General features: G+C 54.4%; 1 protein-coding gene across 6 annotated transcripts in view; it reads right to left on the bottom strand.

Moving 5' to 3' along the window:
• Window positions 1–223: 223 nt before the first annotated feature.
• Window positions 224–19885, bottom strand: part of SPECC1L (sperm antigen with calponin homology and coiled-coil domains 1 like) — a 122684-nt gene continuing 103022 nt past the window's right edge. For all 6 annotated transcript variants that reach the window (XM_022551428.2, XM_030764314.2, XM_089894792.1 and 3 more), the window contains 3 exons: window positions 4242–4358; window positions 3644–3703; window positions 224–2223 (listed from right to left, as the gene is read on the bottom strand). In XM_022551428.2, coding sequence (XP_022407136.2) covers window positions 2134–2223; window positions 3644–3703; window positions 4242–4358 — 267 coding nt within the window. In that variant the 3' untranslated portion in view covers window positions 224–2133. The remainder of the gene's footprint in view (window positions 2224–3643; window positions 3704–4241; window positions 4359–19885) is intronic.

Here is a 19885-nt window from a genome sequence, read left to right as displayed (position 1 = left end):
ATTACAGAACCTCCGCGGTCACAAGGCCGCCCAGGCCGCATGGCTCACCTGGGCCATCCCACCCCAGATGCAGGCAGATGGCCAAAGCCTCCCCTGCCCCACCCCACTCAGGCCCCCTGGCGACGTCTCCTGACCTGTGGGCTTAGGTGCCCTTCCTGCCACAGCCAGTCCCTGGAGGTGGCGAGGGTCCTGTTCACAGCGACCCAGAAAAGCCCAAGCCTGATGTGTCACGACAATTTTAATACATTCAAGAACATTTAATAGAACAAAACCTTAACAGTATCATCAGTCAGCAGAAGCTTGTTGTCGAGAGAAAACCAACACTGGTCCTTTTGCAGTAAAGCTTGTGCTTAAAGGGAGGAGGCAGGATGTCTTCCTGGAGACTTCGCAGCAACTGCCACTGGGCCCAAAGCACCTCACAGCACCGCTTCTAGGAACACAGGACCGCCCAGGGTCACCCCTTAAAGCCAACAGTACAGGGATCCTACCAGGAAAAGCAAAATGTCTTGCTTCTGGAACCTTCTCAGCTGTGGATCCATGTGGAAATCGTGAGCGGCTTGGCCACACAGCCTGTTGTCAGAGAGGCGGCTGGGCACCCAGGAAGCCCTCCCTGCAGCCCCCTCTGCCCCGTCACCAACCCCGGGGGCTGAGGCCGGGCAACACCAGCCCATCAGCAGTGGCCACACTCCTCCAGAGGACACCGGCGACCCCCCACCACCACAGGCCCTGCAGCAGGAGCCGCCAGGGACAGCGGTGTGAACTGCAGACCCAGGAAAGTCTCCACTGGCCAAAACAACCGCCTCACATAATAAATAGGCAAAAATGTGGCCGCAGATCAGGCACACAGGCCACCATAAGAGCAGATGAGAGAAAAACCAAGTGGAGAGACACTGAAAAGCAACAACTCTCCCCTGACAGTCACTCAGCTGACAGCACAGGTGCCCAGCAGGGCAGCAGATGCGAGCGAGGACAGAGCCTGTCAGGGAGGAGGGGTCTCCTGTGTGCTCTGGGCTGGGCACTGCTCTGCAGCTGAAAACAGGCATTTCACCAGGAGCCTCCCCGGGGGTGGCAGCCGGTGACCTGGGCCAGCGGGCTGCATGTACAGCCCGTCTCACAGCCGCCCTCTGCCCTGGGCTGTTGACTCGTCCGACCCCTGGTCTTGAACCTCCTGCTCATGCATGGAGCCGCAGCCCCCAGGCTGGCTGGGCGGCCTCCCCAAGCCCCCGCCTTGCATCCTGTGGGGCAATGGCTGCTCTTCGTCCTGCTTATTTGTGTTCTGGAAGTGCAGGTCTCGAAACTGTTTGAACCAACAGCGGCTCCCCGTTCCCAAGAAGGGCTGCTGAGGGTTGTCATCTGGATGGCGGCGGCAGCCTCGCCTGCAGAGCTAAGGCACTTTCTTCCACCCCAGCCAGGAGGGTCACTTCCGAGCGACTCAGGGACTGAAATCGCACCATCTGGGCCCCTTGACTTGTTCAGCTTTTCCTCCTGTTTCTTGCGACGTTGGTTCTGGCTTTCATCACCTTATGTCCAGATTTTGTGTTTTATCGCTACACTTACCAAAACAATTTAACTTTGGTACTAAGAAAACAAAAGCCATTTCCCCCCAGTATTGCTCATAAGAAAAAAAGAGAACTCCTTAGGAAAGATTCCTTTGTCTGGAACCCTGAGGTTGGTGCTGGGTTTCCGAGCCCCTGGAGCTGGAGATTGGCAGAGCTTGAGGGCGGGGGGCACAGTCCGTATCGCTGGCGAGGATGCCCTGTCACACAGGAGGGGAACAGGGGCCTATAAGGTACCCACTCCCCCCACCCCGCCCCGGTTCTCAGGGGCGAGCAGTTGAGGTGCTGCAGGAAGCTTTCACAACCTAGGGAGCTGCCCGCGCACGAATCCCCTTCCCTAGCTTGGACCGTGAGTGAGCCTTTCCTCCCACCCCAGTGCTAATGGTTCCCCAATCTCTCCAGCAAGTCAGCGTGTGCGCGGGGCCCTGGCCGCGGAGGCCAGGTGGAAGAGCCTGGCCCGAGTGCGGGCCACACAGGCCGAGTCCCCTGCTCGCCGGGGGCGGGGCTCACACGCTGCGGGGCGGCCGGGGCAGAGTGTAGGGAGCTGCGTTCGGGGTGACCGTGGGGCCTCAGGTGCTCAGGTCTCAAAGTACTTGTAGATGGCCGTCACATAGAGCATCACGTTCTGCCAGTCCGGCCGCTCGGTCCCGACCATCTCGTTAATGTCCTGACAGAGAAGAAGAGGCTAGTCAGAGCCCGGGTTGCCTCCCAGCCACAGCACCAAGGGCTCTGGGGGTGGGGGCCTCCCTCATGGGACTTTTGTCCGAGTCTCACTGCACGGGTCAGCAGCCAAGTACCCAGGAAACTCCTCGCCCTGGGCGTAGGCAATGTCCAAGCCTCTCGCCCTGCCCAGGGCTGCCCTTCAAGGCTGGAAGGGGCTGGTCTCCTCTGGGGGAGGGGGAGTTGGGCCCTCCTCCCCACCTGCCTCTCCTCGCTAACCCCTCCGGCATCACCTCTGAGTGTCCTTCCCACCAGGCACTGCCTGCCCCACGGTGGGCGACCCCCTGAAGCCCTGGAAGCCACAGTTCTGTGTGTCCTGCGTGGCCCCCGTGGCTGGGGAGACATCAGCTGACGCTGCTGGGAAGTGGGCGGGGGACCCTGGGCTCTGCGACGTGCCCGGGAGGCCCCCAAGAAAGACCCGCTCTCCTTGCAGGGCACTGCTCCCAGGGGTCCCATGGGTGCGAGACACAAATGAGGACCAGAGTCAATGGGATGGGGAGAAAGAACACATGTATGTTCAGTGTAAGAATCTCAATGGAAAGTTTTTAGGCTGGGGAACTGCCTGCTTATATATCAGCATTTACACATGGTGTAAAACATCCAGGTAATGAGAAATATTTCAACTGTAATTTCTCTCTCTCTCTATATATGATTGAATAGAAGCCACTCAGAAACACGTATTTCTGTGAACTCAGAAGACATATTTATGGAACTCTACACAAACACTCCTGCAGGGTAAAGATGAGTGCAAATATGTCTTCAAAGCTATCAGCTGTCACAAGGCAGGGTGATGGGTACCCTCGGGGTGGGAGGTGGCACTGGGGGTTCCTGACCTGGCCCTGTGGGGTCCTTCACTCTGTGGACCCCCGAGCTGTGCAACACCCCCGTCACGTTAATTTCATCAGCATCTCTGGGTGTGGAAGTCTCTGGCTTTGCATTTGGACGAGGTATTTTCTCCCTGGAAGTCAGACTTGGTGACGAGGCAGGAGCCCCCACGGAAACACGTCTGTCCTGAGCTACTGTAGTCCAGAGCACAGCCCTGACCCCAGGGCTCCTCCGCCTCCCTTCCGCGCCCTTGAGAAGCGCTCTGGGGCCTTGCCCTGCCCTCCCCTGCCTCTACTTTGACACCCGAGGCAGATCTGCTGGAATGTGCTTTTGACAGCGAAACGTGACCACCCCCCACTAAGGGCGCTTCCTTGGGACACTTGACGGAAGGCATAAAGAGCGCCGGGCAGGGGACCATCTGCACCCCACCCGCAGGATGTCCTTGCGGCTGGTGCAGGGCCCGCCGGGGCCCCAGTCCCCACCCAGAAGCCTCCTGGTCACCAGGCCTCCCAGGGGTCTCTCCTCAGGGGACGGGGGCTCACCAGTGTGGACTTGATGCCGACACTCTCGGCAGCCTGGAAGGCCAGGGTGAAATTCCTCCGCTGGAAAAGAAACCGTGTGACAGGTGCATGAGCGGGGCCGGGGAGGGCAGCCTGACAGCCCGGTCCACAACCATGCCCGCCGCCCCGCCCCTCTGGTGACAAGCTGCGGAGTGACACCCACACACTTGTTCTTTCCTCTCCGCACAGGAGGGTCACTTTTCACACATCAGCTCTGAGCTGCCCAGCACCCCCAAAGCTAATAAGCAACACCTGTGAAATTGTTTCCTCCCCGTGGGGGTTTTCAAAGGTCATCTGAAGGGCAGGAGGGGCCAATGGGAGTGCACACCAGAGGGCTTGGGCCTGGGTCCTCTCCCAGTGCCCGTCTGGGCAGGGCTGCACCGTGAGCCGGTCGTGGCTGGACGTGGGGAAGGTGGCCTGGCGTGGGTGGCGCTGCCCAGACCACTCTCCTCAAGAAGCCCTGACCCTCAATGTCGTTCCCAGAGAGGCCACCGGGGTGTGCGAGGAGCCAGCAGCTTGCCCCCCGCACCGCCATGGAGGGCTCTCTCCCCTCCTCACCGCCTGCCCTCCATGGCCTCACCTTATCCTGACTGTTGAGCTCCTGGTAGGGAATGTGGGCGGGCAGGTACGTGTGCAGGAGAGCACAGAAGGCCAGCCCGTCGTTCCAGCTGCTGCTAAAGTTGGTGATGTCGATATTCTGCAGGAAAAGAAAGAAAACATGTGAGCAACACACACTGCGGGCTTCTCAGGAGATGGCCGAGGGGGGCGGAGGCCCCCAGGCCCAGCAGGCTGAGCCTCTGCAGGAAGCACGGCAGGATGGGGGGCTGGGGGCCGAGCCCAGGACCAGCTGGTGTCCGTGACCGGCCCCCACCCTGCACACCAGATCGCTGCAACCACAGCAGCAGAAATTTGAGCCACCCAAACCCTGGCCTGAGAGGACACAGCCCTGGGGGCCAGGGGCTCCGCCTCTGGGGCACCGGGGAGCAGCAGCGCTGTGTTAGGAAGAGCTGTGGTCCAGCCTCCTCCCCATCATTTACAGGACATCACAACCCCTGCACTCTGAGGACCAGCCGCCAGCCTGCACTCGGCGCCAGTGACCGGGGGGTGGGGGGTGGGGGGGTGCGTGGGGCTCCCACAGTGCATCTCCGAGAACCACCTCGACTCTTTGAAGGGGCACCTAGTCCATATTCAAATTAAATTGTTCACAACTACAGAAGAAACACGTCATTCAGAGTATTTTATTATATGATAAAGCAATTCAGCTAGAAAGTAGCCTTTACCTTTATTTGCAAGAACTCTTTTGAAGCTGAAACTCCACAATGAAATTTGGAAATTCACACGCTTTATGAAAATGCCACAAACTGAAAAAGAGAGCACCCCAACCCCCAGCACCTCCTGCTTCATGTCTTACTACTGTTTCATGCAGCCTTCAAATGCACGAGTCCACTTCCTGGGTGACCGTGCTCGAGGCGGCAGTCCTCACTCCCCGGGAGCAGCGGCCAGAGAACAGCAACGCTCCTCACCTCCGTAGGGAGTGTTCTAGGAAGTCTGCCGGCCCGACCCCCTTACAAACCGTTGGGCCCGGGGGCAAAGGGCGGGTGGGGAGGGTGGGGCTCTCCTGACAAAAGCAGCAGGTAGTGTGGACACAAACTCTGTCACCAAAAGGAAGCGTCTAGCCCTGACTGCAGGCACCCAGGACGCTGCCCTCTGGGGACTGCTCAACCATGACCCTCTGAAGGGCAGCAGCTCCGGGGGCAGTGATCCCAGAGGTCACTCCCTCAGTGGCCGCCAATCCGGCCTGGAGGACTTGTCCATAAACTGTGGTGAGGAAAGTGATCAGGTTAAGGTGCAAAGGGGCGCAAATCTGCTGACAGCCCCAGGGAAAGGCGGCGGTAAGGTGTGGTGGCCGTGGGCCATCTGACGCGGCCATCGAAGGGCAGTGCCAGCCACTCAGTGACATCACCACCCCCCTAAGATGAGGCCTGGGCAGCCCCTGCCTCACTGGTCCCCACACTTGTGACCGTGAAGACACTGCCCCGACAGGCTGGCTGCCCTCACAGGCCTCTGCTCCGGCAACCACCACAGTTATGGCCATGGCCAACCTGTCCCTTTGATGTCATCGGGATCTCAGGAAGCAGCCAGCAGGGGCGCTTCAGCCCCACCTGGGACTAGGACCAGGGAAGGAAGTCACCTGTCCAAGGTGTGGGGCTGGTGGGTGGGAGGACAGGGCTGGGAACCCTGGTCCCCAGCATCCTCCGGGCCGTGTCTCACTTTAATTCTCATAAACCCCAGAAGCGTTTTTCCATGAGGCTCAGGTCACAGATGATTCCTGTGGGATTATTCCTCCCAGTCGTCAGGGCCAAACGCCCTGACAAAAGAGCCAGGACACTGGTCGCCATCGCATGGGCAGCAGGGAATGAGCTTCTTCACAACGTGTCCCAGCTCTGCACGGGGCTGAATGTAGCTTACAGCAGCCAGAGGCGCCGACCCCTGCCCGTGGGTCACATGCACGCCCGGAGGAAAACAAATCTCTACTTCCTGCCGCTAGGCCTGATGTGGCGGAGCCTACGTGCCTGGCCTCACCGGCCTGAGGCAAAGGCCCCAGCACCAGAGAAAGCAGCTGTGCCCCAGCTCCCAGCTGTGGGAACCCGGCCATCCAGCTTCCTCCAAACAGACCAGACCCCCAGCCTGGACCCCGCAGTCAGAGCAGCACCTCGTGAATGAGGCACCCCGAGGAGACAGCGGGCCTGGGGCCCCAGGGCAACGACGACCAATTTCCAAATCAAAACAGCTGAAACCCAGACCACTGCCCTGCTCCCTGCGAGATGGAGGGGGCCCAGCCAGTGTGGCCCCGGCCCATCCAAAGACGCTGGGGAAGCAGACAGGCCCTGACACAGGGGTGGGCGGGGAGGTGGGGAGGCCTGCACCCTCTGCTCCCATCTCACCATCTACTTCAGTGTTTTTCATGTTCGGGGCTGAAAAATCAAACTATTGATACTATGAAATAACACAGACAGAACACAGAAAAGCATGGAGACAGCAAGGCTGTCTCCAAAGCTGAAAAGCACAGGGAAGGTGGGACGTTCCCAGCCTCCTGTCTGTGCTCTGGGCCCCACGGCTGTCACAGCGTATTAATAAAAGGACAGGATCCATAGAAAGAAAGAAATGCGCGGAAAGGTACAAACACTGTATGAAATTGCCAGAGGAACGGCCGTTCCCACGGGAGCCACCCCCTCCCACTACCGGCTGTGCCCAAACAGGGACCACAGGGAGCTCCAGGCCCCCGAGGTGAGCAGTGGGCAGGGGACCCGGGCCCCACCCCACCCGGTTTCCTGAAGAAGAGCGCAGATAACAAGCTCTCATAAAATCATTCAACACCCAAGGCCGGAGGGATGGCGACGCTATGACCGCTCATCGCAAAGCAACTCAAATGCCACAGGGACATGCATGGACCGTCTCTGCAGGCCTGTGAGGACACCAGAGCCGCAGCCCTCCAGGGTGGTGCAGGAGACCTTGGCCTTGGAGGGAGCCAGAGTGCTGACCCCCAGCGAGACACCCTCAGGCCTGCAGGCAGGGGCCTGGGTATGAGTCGTCTGGGGCTGAGCTGGGAGCAGGGGACAACAGGGTGGCGAATAGGGAGGGGAAGTGAGGGCTACAGAGGCTCCGGAGAAAAGCAAACTGGACTTGGGGACTGACTGGCTGTGAGGAAGGAGAGAGCCCGCAGTCTGTGCCGGCAGAACTGGACAGCAGGGTCCTCCAGTGACGCACGGCTCACTGGGGGGAGGTACTCCCGACAATTACGTCTGTGGCACCCAGGGAGGTGCCTGGTGCTGACACAAGGGTCTGCAGCTGGGGACGCAGTGTAGGGGGGGCGCCGGGGGTGGCCGGAGCGGACAGTGCGCAGGAGGGAGGCCTCAGACCAAGCCCCTCAGTATAAGCGCCAGGCAGAGGAGAACCGCCTTCAATGGGACACAGGGGAAGGCCCGACAGGCGGGACAAACCAGAAGCCAAAGGAAGAAGCGTCAGAACTGGGAGGGGTCAACAGCATCAGTGCTGCCAGAAAGCCCGCTGAACAAGGCAGCACTCAGGGTGCCACTGGTCCCAGTGAGCAGGTCGCAGAGGAGGGGTGCCACGAGCCACAGCACGGGGCACATCTGTGCAGCCTCGCAGCTCTCACAGGCAGACGTCCTCACGCACGTCCTTCACAGAGCTGCCTAGAGACGGAATCTCTGTTTTCAGAAGGTGGTACTTCCAGTGAAGAGGAAGGCCCTTGACTATGAGACCCGTCTTCCAGTGCGTTTCTCTCTGAAGCAGCTGCAGGGTCAAGGACCTTCCGCCCTACGGGCCCTGACACCGCAGCTCTGCAGGTGGCCAGCTGACCCCTTTACAAAAAATAATACTCATAGAGCCAAAACTGGTGCTTTTTGACGGGAACATGCACACTAACGGGAGGATTTTCTTCGCACTATTCACAGGCAATGCCAAGCTAAGAATGAAACAGTTTTCTTTTAAAATAGAGACACAGTAATTATAATACAAGTTGCTAATTAATGAATTCAGATTTCGCATTTAGCTTTCAGGTGCCTTCAGGCTCTCCTACTGCACAAGATAAGTCTAAGTTTGGACAAAAACAAGAGGGTTACGGGAGTTCAAAAAAGCCTTGAGGGGCTCCCCTGGTGGCGCAGTGGTTAAGAATCCACCTCCCAACATAGGGGACACGGGTTCGAGCCCTGGTCCATAAAGATCCCACATGCCGTGGAGCAACTAAGCCTGTGCACTACAACTACTGAGCCTGTGCTCTAGAGCCCACGAGCCACAACTACTGAGCCCACGTGCCTAGGATCTGTGCTCCGCAATAAAGAGAAGCCACCACAATGAGAAGCCTGCTCACTGCAACAAAGAGTAGCCCCCTCTCGCCGCAACTAGAGAAAGCCCGCGCACAGCAACAAAGACCCAACGCAGCCAAATAAATAAATAAATAAATAAATTTATATTAAAAAAAAGCTTTGAGCACAGACTCAAATGAGGTGCTTCACCCCATTTTCCTTCCATCCAGGAAGGGCCGACGGTGATCTGTAGGCAGATGGCTGTGGCCTGTGTGCAGGGCCCTCAGCTGCCCTCTTCATCTCACCAGAGCTCAGACTCCCCTGGCCCCCGCTGCCCTTGGCGGGCAGCTCCCCGAGCTGGGACATGTGCCCTCCCCGCTCCTGCGCCCTTAGATGCGGCCTGCCCCCACCTGTGGCGGCAGGTGAGTCCCACCTCTGTGCATCGAGGGTTGAGGGCTGGAGTCTGAGAGCCAAGAAGTTACACAAATCGCCACAAAAAAAGATTAAGAATAGGTCATAAAACATCTTAAAATGTTTTAATGTGTCTGAAGTTTAATTAAGGGCCATAAAATGCACCCCAAATACCACAGTTGTTAAGGTTCTGATCTATTTAAGGAAATGCCATTTTCGGGGGCACAAGGCAAAGGGCCAAAACCCATGATTAATCTCTGCAACACTCACGGCACCACTTCCTCCGCCGTCTCAGCCGCCGTGCTGGGATCCCCCCGTGTCCGTGACCATGACCGAGCACACCGCCCGCCTTCGGGAGGCAGAACAGAGCCACAGACAAACCCCTGTCCACGGGGCCTCGAGGCCTCAGCCCTGGGCCGAGGGACAGGGTTTGGAGGGTGTTAGGGAATCTGGGTGAGGAGGGTGGGGGATGCAGTGCCTAGAAGAGAGGGAAAAGCCACCAGGAGGCGGGTTTTAGCGCTCCGGGAGCTACTGTTAGCGGGAGGCCCCAGAGGCCCCGGGAGGAACACGCAGCAGCCTGCTGGTGCTGGGGTGCCCACGCTGGCTGCACATCTGAGGTGCTGCCTGGGGCCTCCATGCTGTCTCCTGTTTGAAGTTGAGCCAGGCTCTGCTCCAGGTCAGGGGAGGGGAGAGGAGAGGAGGGGGGAGGTGGCAGGGGTCTGGGGAGTCTGAGGCCCGCTCGTCACAATGTCCATGTCGGGACGTGTGTAAAGTGGGAGGAAGGAAGGAAAGATGCCAGGGCAGGCAGCCCAGGGGGCCAGCGACCCCGGAGACAGGCCTGCATCTTGTGCCCTGTGGGGGAAGGGGTTCCAATAAAGGCCTCAGAATCACGGGCAAAACCTTTTCAAGGTGACACCTCTCAGCCATCCGCCGGAGAGGCTGATCCGGCCGGTCTGGGCACCATTCTCCGTAAAGTTCCCCAGATGCCCTGAGTGTGCAGCCAGGAGGCAGGACCACCGACCCGAAGACCAAAGGCAGCTGGAAACATGGACGGGACATCCCAGCATGAGGCCTGGCCGGGCCAGCTGGACCTCACTCAGGACCCTGTGCGCTGGGGAACCAGGCCAGGATCAAGCACTGGACGGAACCTTCCTGACCAGACTCGACAGAAGGCAACCAAACAGCCGATGGAGGAGCCTGTCTGAAAAGAGGAATTCCTGGGACAGACAGAGCGAGACCAGCACTGTTGGGCGACCGCGATCAGCAGCGGTAGCGAGCTGGCCTCCCTCCCCTCTACCTGGTCGGACGGACACAACTCCACCTGAGGGGCTTCTGCCGGAAATCTGAGCTGGAATCAGATCCAGCATCGAATCTACTACCAGTTTATATCAGGGACAGCACTGCAGGGCTGTCAACACCAAACCTAAAATGCAGACGCTCCACAGGACACAGTCCAATTCCTTCCAAAGACAAACTGAAAGGAAACAAAAAGAGGGATGGGAGCTTTAAGATTAAAACAGACTTAAAAGAGGCATATTATCCAAATGCAATGTGTGAACCTTATTTGGATCTTAAGTCAAGCAAATCAACGGTAAAACTGACCATGATTCAACTGGGAAGTCTGACCTCTGTCCAAATATGTGGCGACATTAAATGGCTGGGACCTGCTTCGGAATCACCAGGCAGGGGTGGGAGAGCAAGGACTGTGCGCTGACCACCTGGGCCTGGGCGGTGTACTGAGTGTCCTTTTGCTATTCTCACAGCTTTAGTGTGTATCTGAAAATTTCCATGAAAATCAAACAAACCTACAACTCAATGACAGACAAACAACCCAAAGGCCCAAATATGAAAATGGGCAGAGGATCTGAACAGACATTTCTCCAAAGTCGACGGACAATGGCCAGCAGCACAAGAGAAGATGCTCAACGCTGTTGGTCACCAGGGAATTGCAAATCAGAACTAGGCTGAGCCACCACCTCAGGCCGCCAGGATGCACAGTACTTGGAAAACTGGAAACAACAGATGCTGGTGAGGATGTGGAGAAACCAGAGGCCCTGTACTTGCTGCTGGGAACGTAAGACAGCGCAGCTGCTGTGGAGCAATGTGACGATTCCTGGTCACTTACACGTAGAATCACTATGCGCCCCAGTGAGGCCACTCCTTGGGGACAAACCAAGAAGACCTGAAGATGGCGTGGACACAAATCCCCCACACGAGTGTCCACAGCAGCACAGAAGTCCAAAGGTGAAAGCAACACAAACGTCTACCAACCGGAAAATGGATAAACAAAACGGGGAGCATCCCCACGATGGGGCGTTTTCGAGCCACGGAAAGGAACGATACATGGTACAAAGTGGATGAATCTGGAAACATTACGCTGAGTGAAAGTGAGACACAAAGCCCACAAATTACATGACTCCATTTATATGAAACACCCAAAATAGTGAAATCCAGAGACAGAAAGCAGATGTATGGCTGTCAGGGGCTGGGGCCAGGAAACAGTTCCAGATGAGAAGTTCTGGAACTAGAAGGTGCTGACGGACATGCAACAATGCGAATGTACTTAATGCCACTCAACTGTAGACGTAAAAATGGCTAAGGTGGTAAGTTTTATGTGTATTTTACTACAATTTAAAAAATTGTCTGATGTTCAGAAGTAGCTTATGCTCAGTAAGTCTGTACACCAGGTAGGCCTCAAAAGCAACTAACTTACCCACAAGTGTTTACTGAAGAAGTTACGGCTCACGTGCAATGACTCACGAGTGCATTTTATGGGAATTTACTATGGCCCTGGCCCTGCTCTAAAATTTTTAAATTTCTTAAAAACAAACAGTTAAAGGTAGAAGCAGGGTATCAGTCTGCTTCCTTTACCACCAGGATACACCAAGCACTCTGCCAACTCAAAAGGGACCTGACCCACCGCCCATCCTGGGGATGGCTGTCCAGTGTCCTGGGAGGGAAGGGGCCGCACTGACCTGCAGTGACGCTGCCTGATGTGCTCAGGGTGCGAGCACACATCCAGGAAGCAGCTCTAACTATGCTGAAGCTCCACAGAGTCCAACGTAGAACCATGCACCACAGGCTTAATGTGCTGTAATAACTCTTTTTAGTCAAATGAACCTATTTTGAGGGGACACTTCATGTCACCCTAAGGGACCGGATTGATGTCCCCATATTTCCCATAAACCCCTCCCAAAGGAAACTTTTTGTGTTGGAGCACACAGGGCCCATGAGGTCTGCTGTCTGAAAATTCAGGAAGCGGCCACCAGGCAGGGATGGTCGGCAAGAGTCCTTGGTGAGGTCAGTTAAGTCACGAGCACTGGGCAAGTCTGAGCAGTTTTATTAGCAGCGTAGGAACTAACTCTTTTCTAGACTGCGTCTAGCTCTGACAGGGTTATTACTCACTAAAATGCAATTTCAACTGAAGGAGACACAGTACTCCCAGCTGTACCTTTCCTGTGTGTGCTCCGGGGGGCGTGGGCATAGAGGGAGAAGGGTGGCTGGTCCCAGCCCCAGCGGCCCAGGGAAGTGTTTGAGGAGGAGAAGGAGCACTCCTGAACTTCCCAGGACGGCCTCTTTCAGGGTATTCTTGGGACAGAGGTCACCAATCTTGTACTCAGGCTCTGAAACATGGATGCAGTGCACTCTGGGCGCTGCAGCCTCGAGGGCTGCCCAGCATGAGCAGCTCTGACTCGTGGGAGCCGCTGTTCAAAAGCCTTCTCCGAGGAAGGGCCCTCAGTCTAGCTGGAGCTCCTGGGGCAGCTCTCAAGGCTCACTCTCCCCCGGCTTACGTCTCAGTTGATGCCTTCTACCGAGCTGAAGGCTCCCTCTCTGCAGAGTAGGAGGCATCGTGGGTTTAGGGTCCCAGGGACCTGGGGCCACTCCTTACAAGCTACAGGGCTGTGGGCACACAGTTTAACTTGGAGGAGTCTCAACTTTCTCATACACAAAATGGGGAAAAGACCCAATTACGAGGATTTAATAAAGTGCCGGCTAGAGCTCGCAGGTCTCGCTCGACCCCTCATCCGGCCTCCTGAGGCAGTGCTGACCACCTTCCGTGACACAGATGGGCGCAGGCCAGGGAGGCCCCGCTGGGTCCGAGTCCCTCTCCTCTAGTCAACACCCAGCCCCTGGGGACCCCTATCTGGGCCAGACATGAAAACTGACGGCTCCGTGAGCGGCCCGTCTCTGTCGTGGGACCACAGCGCCTACGGCCCGAACAGCACCAAGCAACGGTTTTCCGCTCAGGCTGCAGCTCCGCGAGCGGCTGTTCTCCACCAAGCACCGAGCAGAACCCTGGGCTGCTTGCAAGGCCCTCCGCAGAGGCTGCTCCAGAGCTGGCTTAAGAGCAGTCTGAAGGGAGGGACAGAAAATCCAGGAAAAAAGGCCTGAGGATCTGAAAGCTTCAGTGTAGCAATGGGCTTTAAAAAAAAAGTTTCAGCTTCTAAACATGAGGGCTGCTGAAAATAAGACAACACTTTATAAAGCATAAAGGACAGACACAGAGTGCACCTAGACTCGTTCAAACACCTTACACTTGAAAAATATAATTCATGCAGAAAAGGAAACCACCACACAGAGACTGCAGCACAGCACTGATCCATCAGAGCAAAGGCGTGGACACAGCCCTGCTGGGACCCCAGCAGGAAGGGTGCTCATGGGGACGCACCGCCACCCTCCCAGCCCTCAGAACACCTTCGGAGGCGCTGAGACAGGAGAGCCTAGCCTGGGAGGACCACGGACAAGTCTTCCCGTTTCTGAAATCGCAGGGAATGCGTCTGTCTGACCCAGGACACCAGGACGCCCAGGGGCCAGGCAGCCCGCGCGTGAAGGGGCCGTGAGGGGAGGAAATGATCCCGGGACAGAGCCGCTCGACACAGCACGCTCACCTCAAGAAGAACTCACTTCACTGCCTCCAGCAGGAACTGCTGCTTTCAAATCTGTCAGTGGATTTGTTTCTACACCTACCAGGTACCGTTCTGGCAGAGGGAAAATGGCAAAACATCTAAAATAGGGAACACAGGTAGCTGTGGCGCCACCCTCTTGTACTTCTCTCCAAAGCCCCAGCTCGAGGGTTTACTTACCTGCCCTTGAGGGCAACAAGCAGAGGGAAGTGGGAAAACGCTTCTCTCTGGACCCTGTGGTGGAGCGTGACTCCCCCTTGTCCGTCCTGCTGGGGCCCTGTGCGTAGCGCTGGGCTCCTGAACTCCCAGCTCCTTACTTTTCTGGTTTTCTTTTGCATACAAGTTGGTTTCTTGGTATAAAACATGTTAGGACGCAGTCAGAGAGCGAGAGTTGAGGGCCATGAGGAGGGATACGGTGTCAGTAGAAGTCTGAAGGTCGCTCACACCTGGAGCCTTCGTGGCACAGTAGTGCACGCTTGTGGTCACAAATCTGAGTCATACAAAAGGCGGCCTTATGCCTAGGAAAAGGCGTAATTTTAAAAGGCCTGGAAATAGTATGTTTCAAAAATAATGTTGGAAGTTCCTTGAGGGCAAAGGTCATGCTCTAGATGGCATTACATCCCTCCTTGTATTCAATGACCTTGTGATGGACACTTCACCAAGAAGGTACATGAATGTATCACAAACAAGCACATGGAAAGACACCCAACACCATTAGTTCACAGGCACCTGCAAAACCAAAACCAAAACCATACATCTACGAGAGGACAGAGGCCGACCGTGCCCAGTCCTGGCCAGGACAGGAAGGAATGAGGGCCCTTGTGCCCGTGGGGGAGCGGAGGGGGTGCAGCCACTTGGGAAGACAATCTGGCAGCTTCTTAAAGAGTTAAACCTATACTGACCACATGACCCAGCCAACCACTTTCAGATGCCTCTACAAACGCCTGCACCAAATGGATAAAAAATTACGACATATTCATAAAACGGACTACTCTTCAGGAATAAAAGGAAATGAATTATTGATATATACAACAATATAAATGAATCTCAAAATAATTATGCTCAGTGAGAGAAGCCAGACCCCCCCCGCAAATTGCACACACTATGATTCCATTTATACAAAATTAGAAAAAATGCAAACCCTGCAGGGACAGCAGATGAGTGGTTGCCTAGGGACAGTGGCGGGGGTGGGGCAGGACGACCGGCATGCAAAGGCGCCTGAAGAGGCTTCTAAGGAGGTGGAGATGCTCATCTCACATGGGGACGGTTTCACAGGTGTGTTTCATCAAGTTGTAAAATGTAAATGTGTGCAGCAGTAGTGTCCATTTTGTACTGTACAGAAACTCCAGACCACTGTGTTATGCATCACAGTGCTGTGGGTCTACTATACTTCAAAAATGAACAAACAAACAAACACACAAAAAAGCAGATCAGATTTGTGGTCACCAGAGGTAAGGGTGGGGGAGGGGGAATTGGAGGGTACAAACTTCCAGTTTCAAGATAAATAAATACTAGGGACGGAACATAAACATGATAAATAGAATTAACATTGCCGTATGTTATACATGAAAGTTGAGAGAGTGAGTCCTAAGAGTTCTCAACACAAAAATATTTTTCTTTTTTATATCTATACAAGATGATGGATGTTCACTAAATTTATTGTGGTCATCGTTTCATGATGTATGTAAGTCAAATCATTATGCTCAGGCTTCCCTGGTGGCATAGTGGTTGAGTCCGCCTGCCGATGCAGGGGACATGCGTTCGATCCCCGGTCCAGGAAGATCCCACATGCCGCGGAGCGGCTGGGCCTGTGAGCCATGGCCGCTAAGCCTGCACGTCCGGAGCCTGTGCTCCGCAACGGGAGAGGCCACAACAGTGAGAGGCCCGCGTACCGCAGGGGAAAAAAAAAAAAATCATTATGCTCTACAACTTAAATCTATACAGTGCTGTATGTCAATTCTACCTCAATAAAACTGGAAGAAAAATATATGTAGTAATAACATATGTCAATTCTACCTCAATACATTTGTTTAAAAAAAAAGGGCATCCCAAAGCCACAAACACATTCAGATTTAGGTACTACACAGGCTCTCTCAGTTTTTAATCTTTTCCTCTTATTCCTGGTGTTTTGGAGTTTTTGTTTTTGTTTTTGTGGTACGCGGGCCTCTCACTGTTGTGGCCTCTCCCGTTGCGGAGCACAGGCTCCGGACGCGCAGGCTCAGTGGCCGTGGCTCACGGGCCCAGCCGCTCCGTGGCATGTGGGATCTTCCCGGACCGGGGCACGAACCCGTGTCCCCTGCATCGGCAGGCGGACTCTCAACGACTGCGCCACCAGGGAAGCCCTGTTTTGGAGTTTTATAACTGAATGCAGTGCAGGGTTAAACCACGGCAGAACCTGCCCCAGGCCAGCGACTTACGGGAGGTGCTGTCTGCTGGACACCCAGGGTGGGCTCCAGTGAACCCCAGGGCACCTCTGCTTGCACAGCAGGAATCCTTCACCTCTTCACCGACTGTCACTGCTCCACCCAGGCTGCCCCTCACCTGTGAGCCAGTGTTTTTAAAAATCATTACCAGGTTCTGCCAGGTTCATGTCACATTATTAGCGTCTCTACTTCCTTAAATAAGACAAAGCCATCTCTGTGGCAGCCTGGACTCTTGAGAAACAGCCCGATGGTATTTCTCCCCTGCATCCTCTTCAGAGCCTCACTGCCCATCAGGAGGTGGGGTCTACTTCCCTCCCCTGGAGCCAGGCAGGCCTCTGCCCCCAGGTCATGAAAGGCGAGGGGCCGTTACCTGTCCCTCTCTTGGGACATTTGCCCTTGGATCGCGGCCAGCACGCTGTGAGGAAGCCCTGGCCACAGGGAGAGGCTGCATGGAGGTTTCCGGTCACAGCCCCAGTGAAAGTCTCAACCACCAGAGGCGTGAGGGCGGGAGCCTGCGATGGAGCAGAGGTGAACTGCGCCTACTGTGTGCCCTATCCACCGTACCTGTATGAGCCAAGTCAACGCCATGCTTACTGTAAGTCACCCACTCTTGGCGTGGTGCCTGTTACATAGCAGGAGATTACAGACCAGCCTACTTTCTCCTGGGTCTGAAGAGCCCAAGTGGAAAGGAAACCAGGTTCTCTTTCCTCTTCCCTACAGAATCTAATGGTTAATTACCCTTTCCATAGTTATATGTGTACCATGAGGCAGCAATGGAGCATCTTCACAAATAATCTGCTTCTACAAATGAAGAGGTACCCTAAATTTCCCGAATGACCTCAGGCTAAAGTCATTTGTGAAAACCCAGAGAATCATGTACGTAATGAAATTAACCCGTCAAATCTCAACTCCTCTGTGGACTTCACATCGTTTTGCTGGCACCCCATCCAAAGTCAATGAAGCACAAGAAGAAAAAAAAGGCTTCTCACGATGTAAGGGAGTAAGGACTATGCATGCTACCAGAGATGATACATAAAGATTATGTGACCCAGACAATTTAATGATTCTGCTTTTAGCAAAATAATTAAGCAGCTCTTGAAAATGTTACTTTCCTGATTTATCTTCTATTTCTTAGCATTATTCATAAAATAAAAAGACCTACTTACTGGAAACTTACTGGAGTCTGGGGCACTGCTGGGGAAGCAGGACAGCTTGGTAGGAAGAGTCTGGGGCTGGGTGTCAGGAGACCCTGCAGCGAGAGCTCAGGCTGCCAGCACCCCGCTGGCTTGCAGCTTCCTCCCTATGGAATGGAAGCCCCATCTTCACGATTTCTAGGGGCCGTCTCATGTCTGACTTTCTCCAGCTTCTGAGGATGGAATTTTGGATGCTGATTCCGATGAAGCACTTCAAACTTTATCTAAGCAAATGCACTCCTGAGACAAGTATCTTAATGCTAACTAAGAGCGCTGGTGACCAAACCGTCGACCACACACAGCAGGCTTCTCTGTGTCCTCATGGGAGTTACACGGGAAGAAGGAAGGGCAGAGGAGCAGGACCCCGAGTCACGGAGTCTGTGACTCCACGGAAACTGTGGAAACTCCGTGGACCCCTCCCACCTCTGCACTTGCACAAGCCCATCCTGTTGGTGAGGTCACAGCAGGCATATCTGAGAGGCTGCTGCTTCTGTGTACTGACCACGGCTCCGCCCGGCAGCTGGAAGGTCAGCTCTACTGAACATCTTCCTGAATGTATGGACCCCGAATGTGGCTCTGAAAGACGCTCCCAATCAGAAAGATGAGAATCAGTGTTTAAGAACCAGCGCCGTGTGCGATTTGCACACCCTCTCACCTGCGTAGGAAAACCTAACTGGTGTCACAGGGGGAAACCTGACTGAGTAGTGTTACCTACCTCACACTAAAACAATGATCGAACTAATTTATCTCAATGTTACTAAGCAATTAATTTAAAAATTATAGCCCTGACATTTCTGGAAATAGAGGTTAACAGTTGCTGTCAAATCATGTTTAAACAGAACACAAGAAGTACATCGTGATTCTGGGAAAACTTTGTTTCCCAGCTGCTATGTTTGGCACTAAGAGGAATCCCTAAAAACAGGAAGCAGTCCTCTCACTCCACTGTGACTGCCGTGCGGAGCACAGCCCAAGCCGCGCGCGCTCTGCTCCCAGGGGCGCCTGGTGGGCAAGGGACCTTGCTCAGCTGCTGCAAGCTTTCTGGACGGAGACGGCGTGTCATCAGGTCAGAGGACAATTAGACTAGCAGCTTTAATCGCTTCACTGGAAAGAACCTGTGAGTGTATGCAAGTCCACATAAAGAACGGGTGGGACCACAAATCTGGCCATTCTTTTTCCCTTTGTTCAAGTATTTTAAACCCCTGGAACACAGTGATATTTACAAACAATAAGATCTTTCTGTATGGGAATTTAGTTTCCATGCAAAGTGACAATGTAAAACAAAAAAATTTAGACTTCCAACCTAGATCTGATTCAGATCAAAACCCTTATCTACTGCCTGCACCTTTTTTATTTTTAACTCTGGGAAGCCGTCCCTGTGGCCTGAGACTCCAGATACAGCAGAGGAAATCAAACCAACTCTAAGCTTTGCTCTGAGCTTCAGGGATCCTGAACGCATTCGTTCAACTGTACCCTATCCACTGGCAGAGCCCCTAGCTTTCCTAACCTTCCCGTTCTGCCCTCCCCCACCTGAGCACTAACTCCAATCACAAAGAGAGGATGCTAGGAAGGTGGAAGGGGAGAGAGAGAAGGGAGGATGGGGAAAGTGGCACTTGTAGCGTCTTCCTGAGAGAGACTGAAGACCTCCTTAAAAAGGGAGGGGAGTATCCACAGCAGTAATGTTCCACCTGCACCCTCAGACAGACCAGGGGAGGAGGGGTTGTATGTAGAGGAGCTGCTCTCTTCCCCGGCCCCTCCCAGCATGCAGTGACCAAGAAGCATCAAAAGGAACCTGGGTCTCTGGGGCCAATCTCTCCCGGGGGTGAAAGCTGCCTTTACAGCTTCCAAGCAGTGGCCTGGGGAGGGTGCAGCACCAGCGCCCGGGCCGTATAGGCAGACACCAGCACGCTCCCCGTGGACACGGCACACGGCCCAAGGAGGGAACTTCCTTTCTCCTACTTTCTACAGACCGTCTACTATTTCAAAGGAGCTGGGAAGGACCAAGCTATTTTTATCTGGCCATTCTTTCTCACTCTACTCTCTTCAACCCACAGGGACACACAATTCTGGGAGAATTTGTTGCTGCTTACTGAAAAAGGGTCAGGAAATAAAGAAGAATCCCAAAAGGAAGCACGCTAGGAGACTTCCAGCTGTGATGGAGCAGAGGCCGACAAATCCTCTCCTAAAAAAAACATGAAACTGGACAAACTGGTCAAAAATAATCATTTCAGGACTCTGGAAATCAATCAAAGGAAATAAATTAAGAAGCATTATTCATGAAAAGGGACTAAAACTTCCGGTAAGAACAGAAAGTCTGTGGCTCTCTCACCAGAAGCTGCCCTCATTGCTGTTCTTCTTTTAGGTTTTTTAAAAAATAGCATATTGTATAAAGGAATAATTATAACACTGTACTGTCGGGTTTATAACACAAATCTAACATATACTGACAATCACAGCACAAAGGAAGAGC

This window comes from Delphinapterus leucas, chromosome 14 (genome assembly GCF_059928025.1).
Source record: "Delphinapterus leucas isolate spDelLeu-1000000601 "Yukka" chromosome 14, BTC_Dleu_Yukka2, whole genome shotgun sequence".
NCBI classification, from domain to species: Eukaryota; Metazoa; Chordata; class Mammalia; order Artiodactyla; family Monodontidae; genus Delphinapterus; species Delphinapterus leucas.
This window is presented reverse-complemented; position numbering and strand designations above follow the sequence as displayed.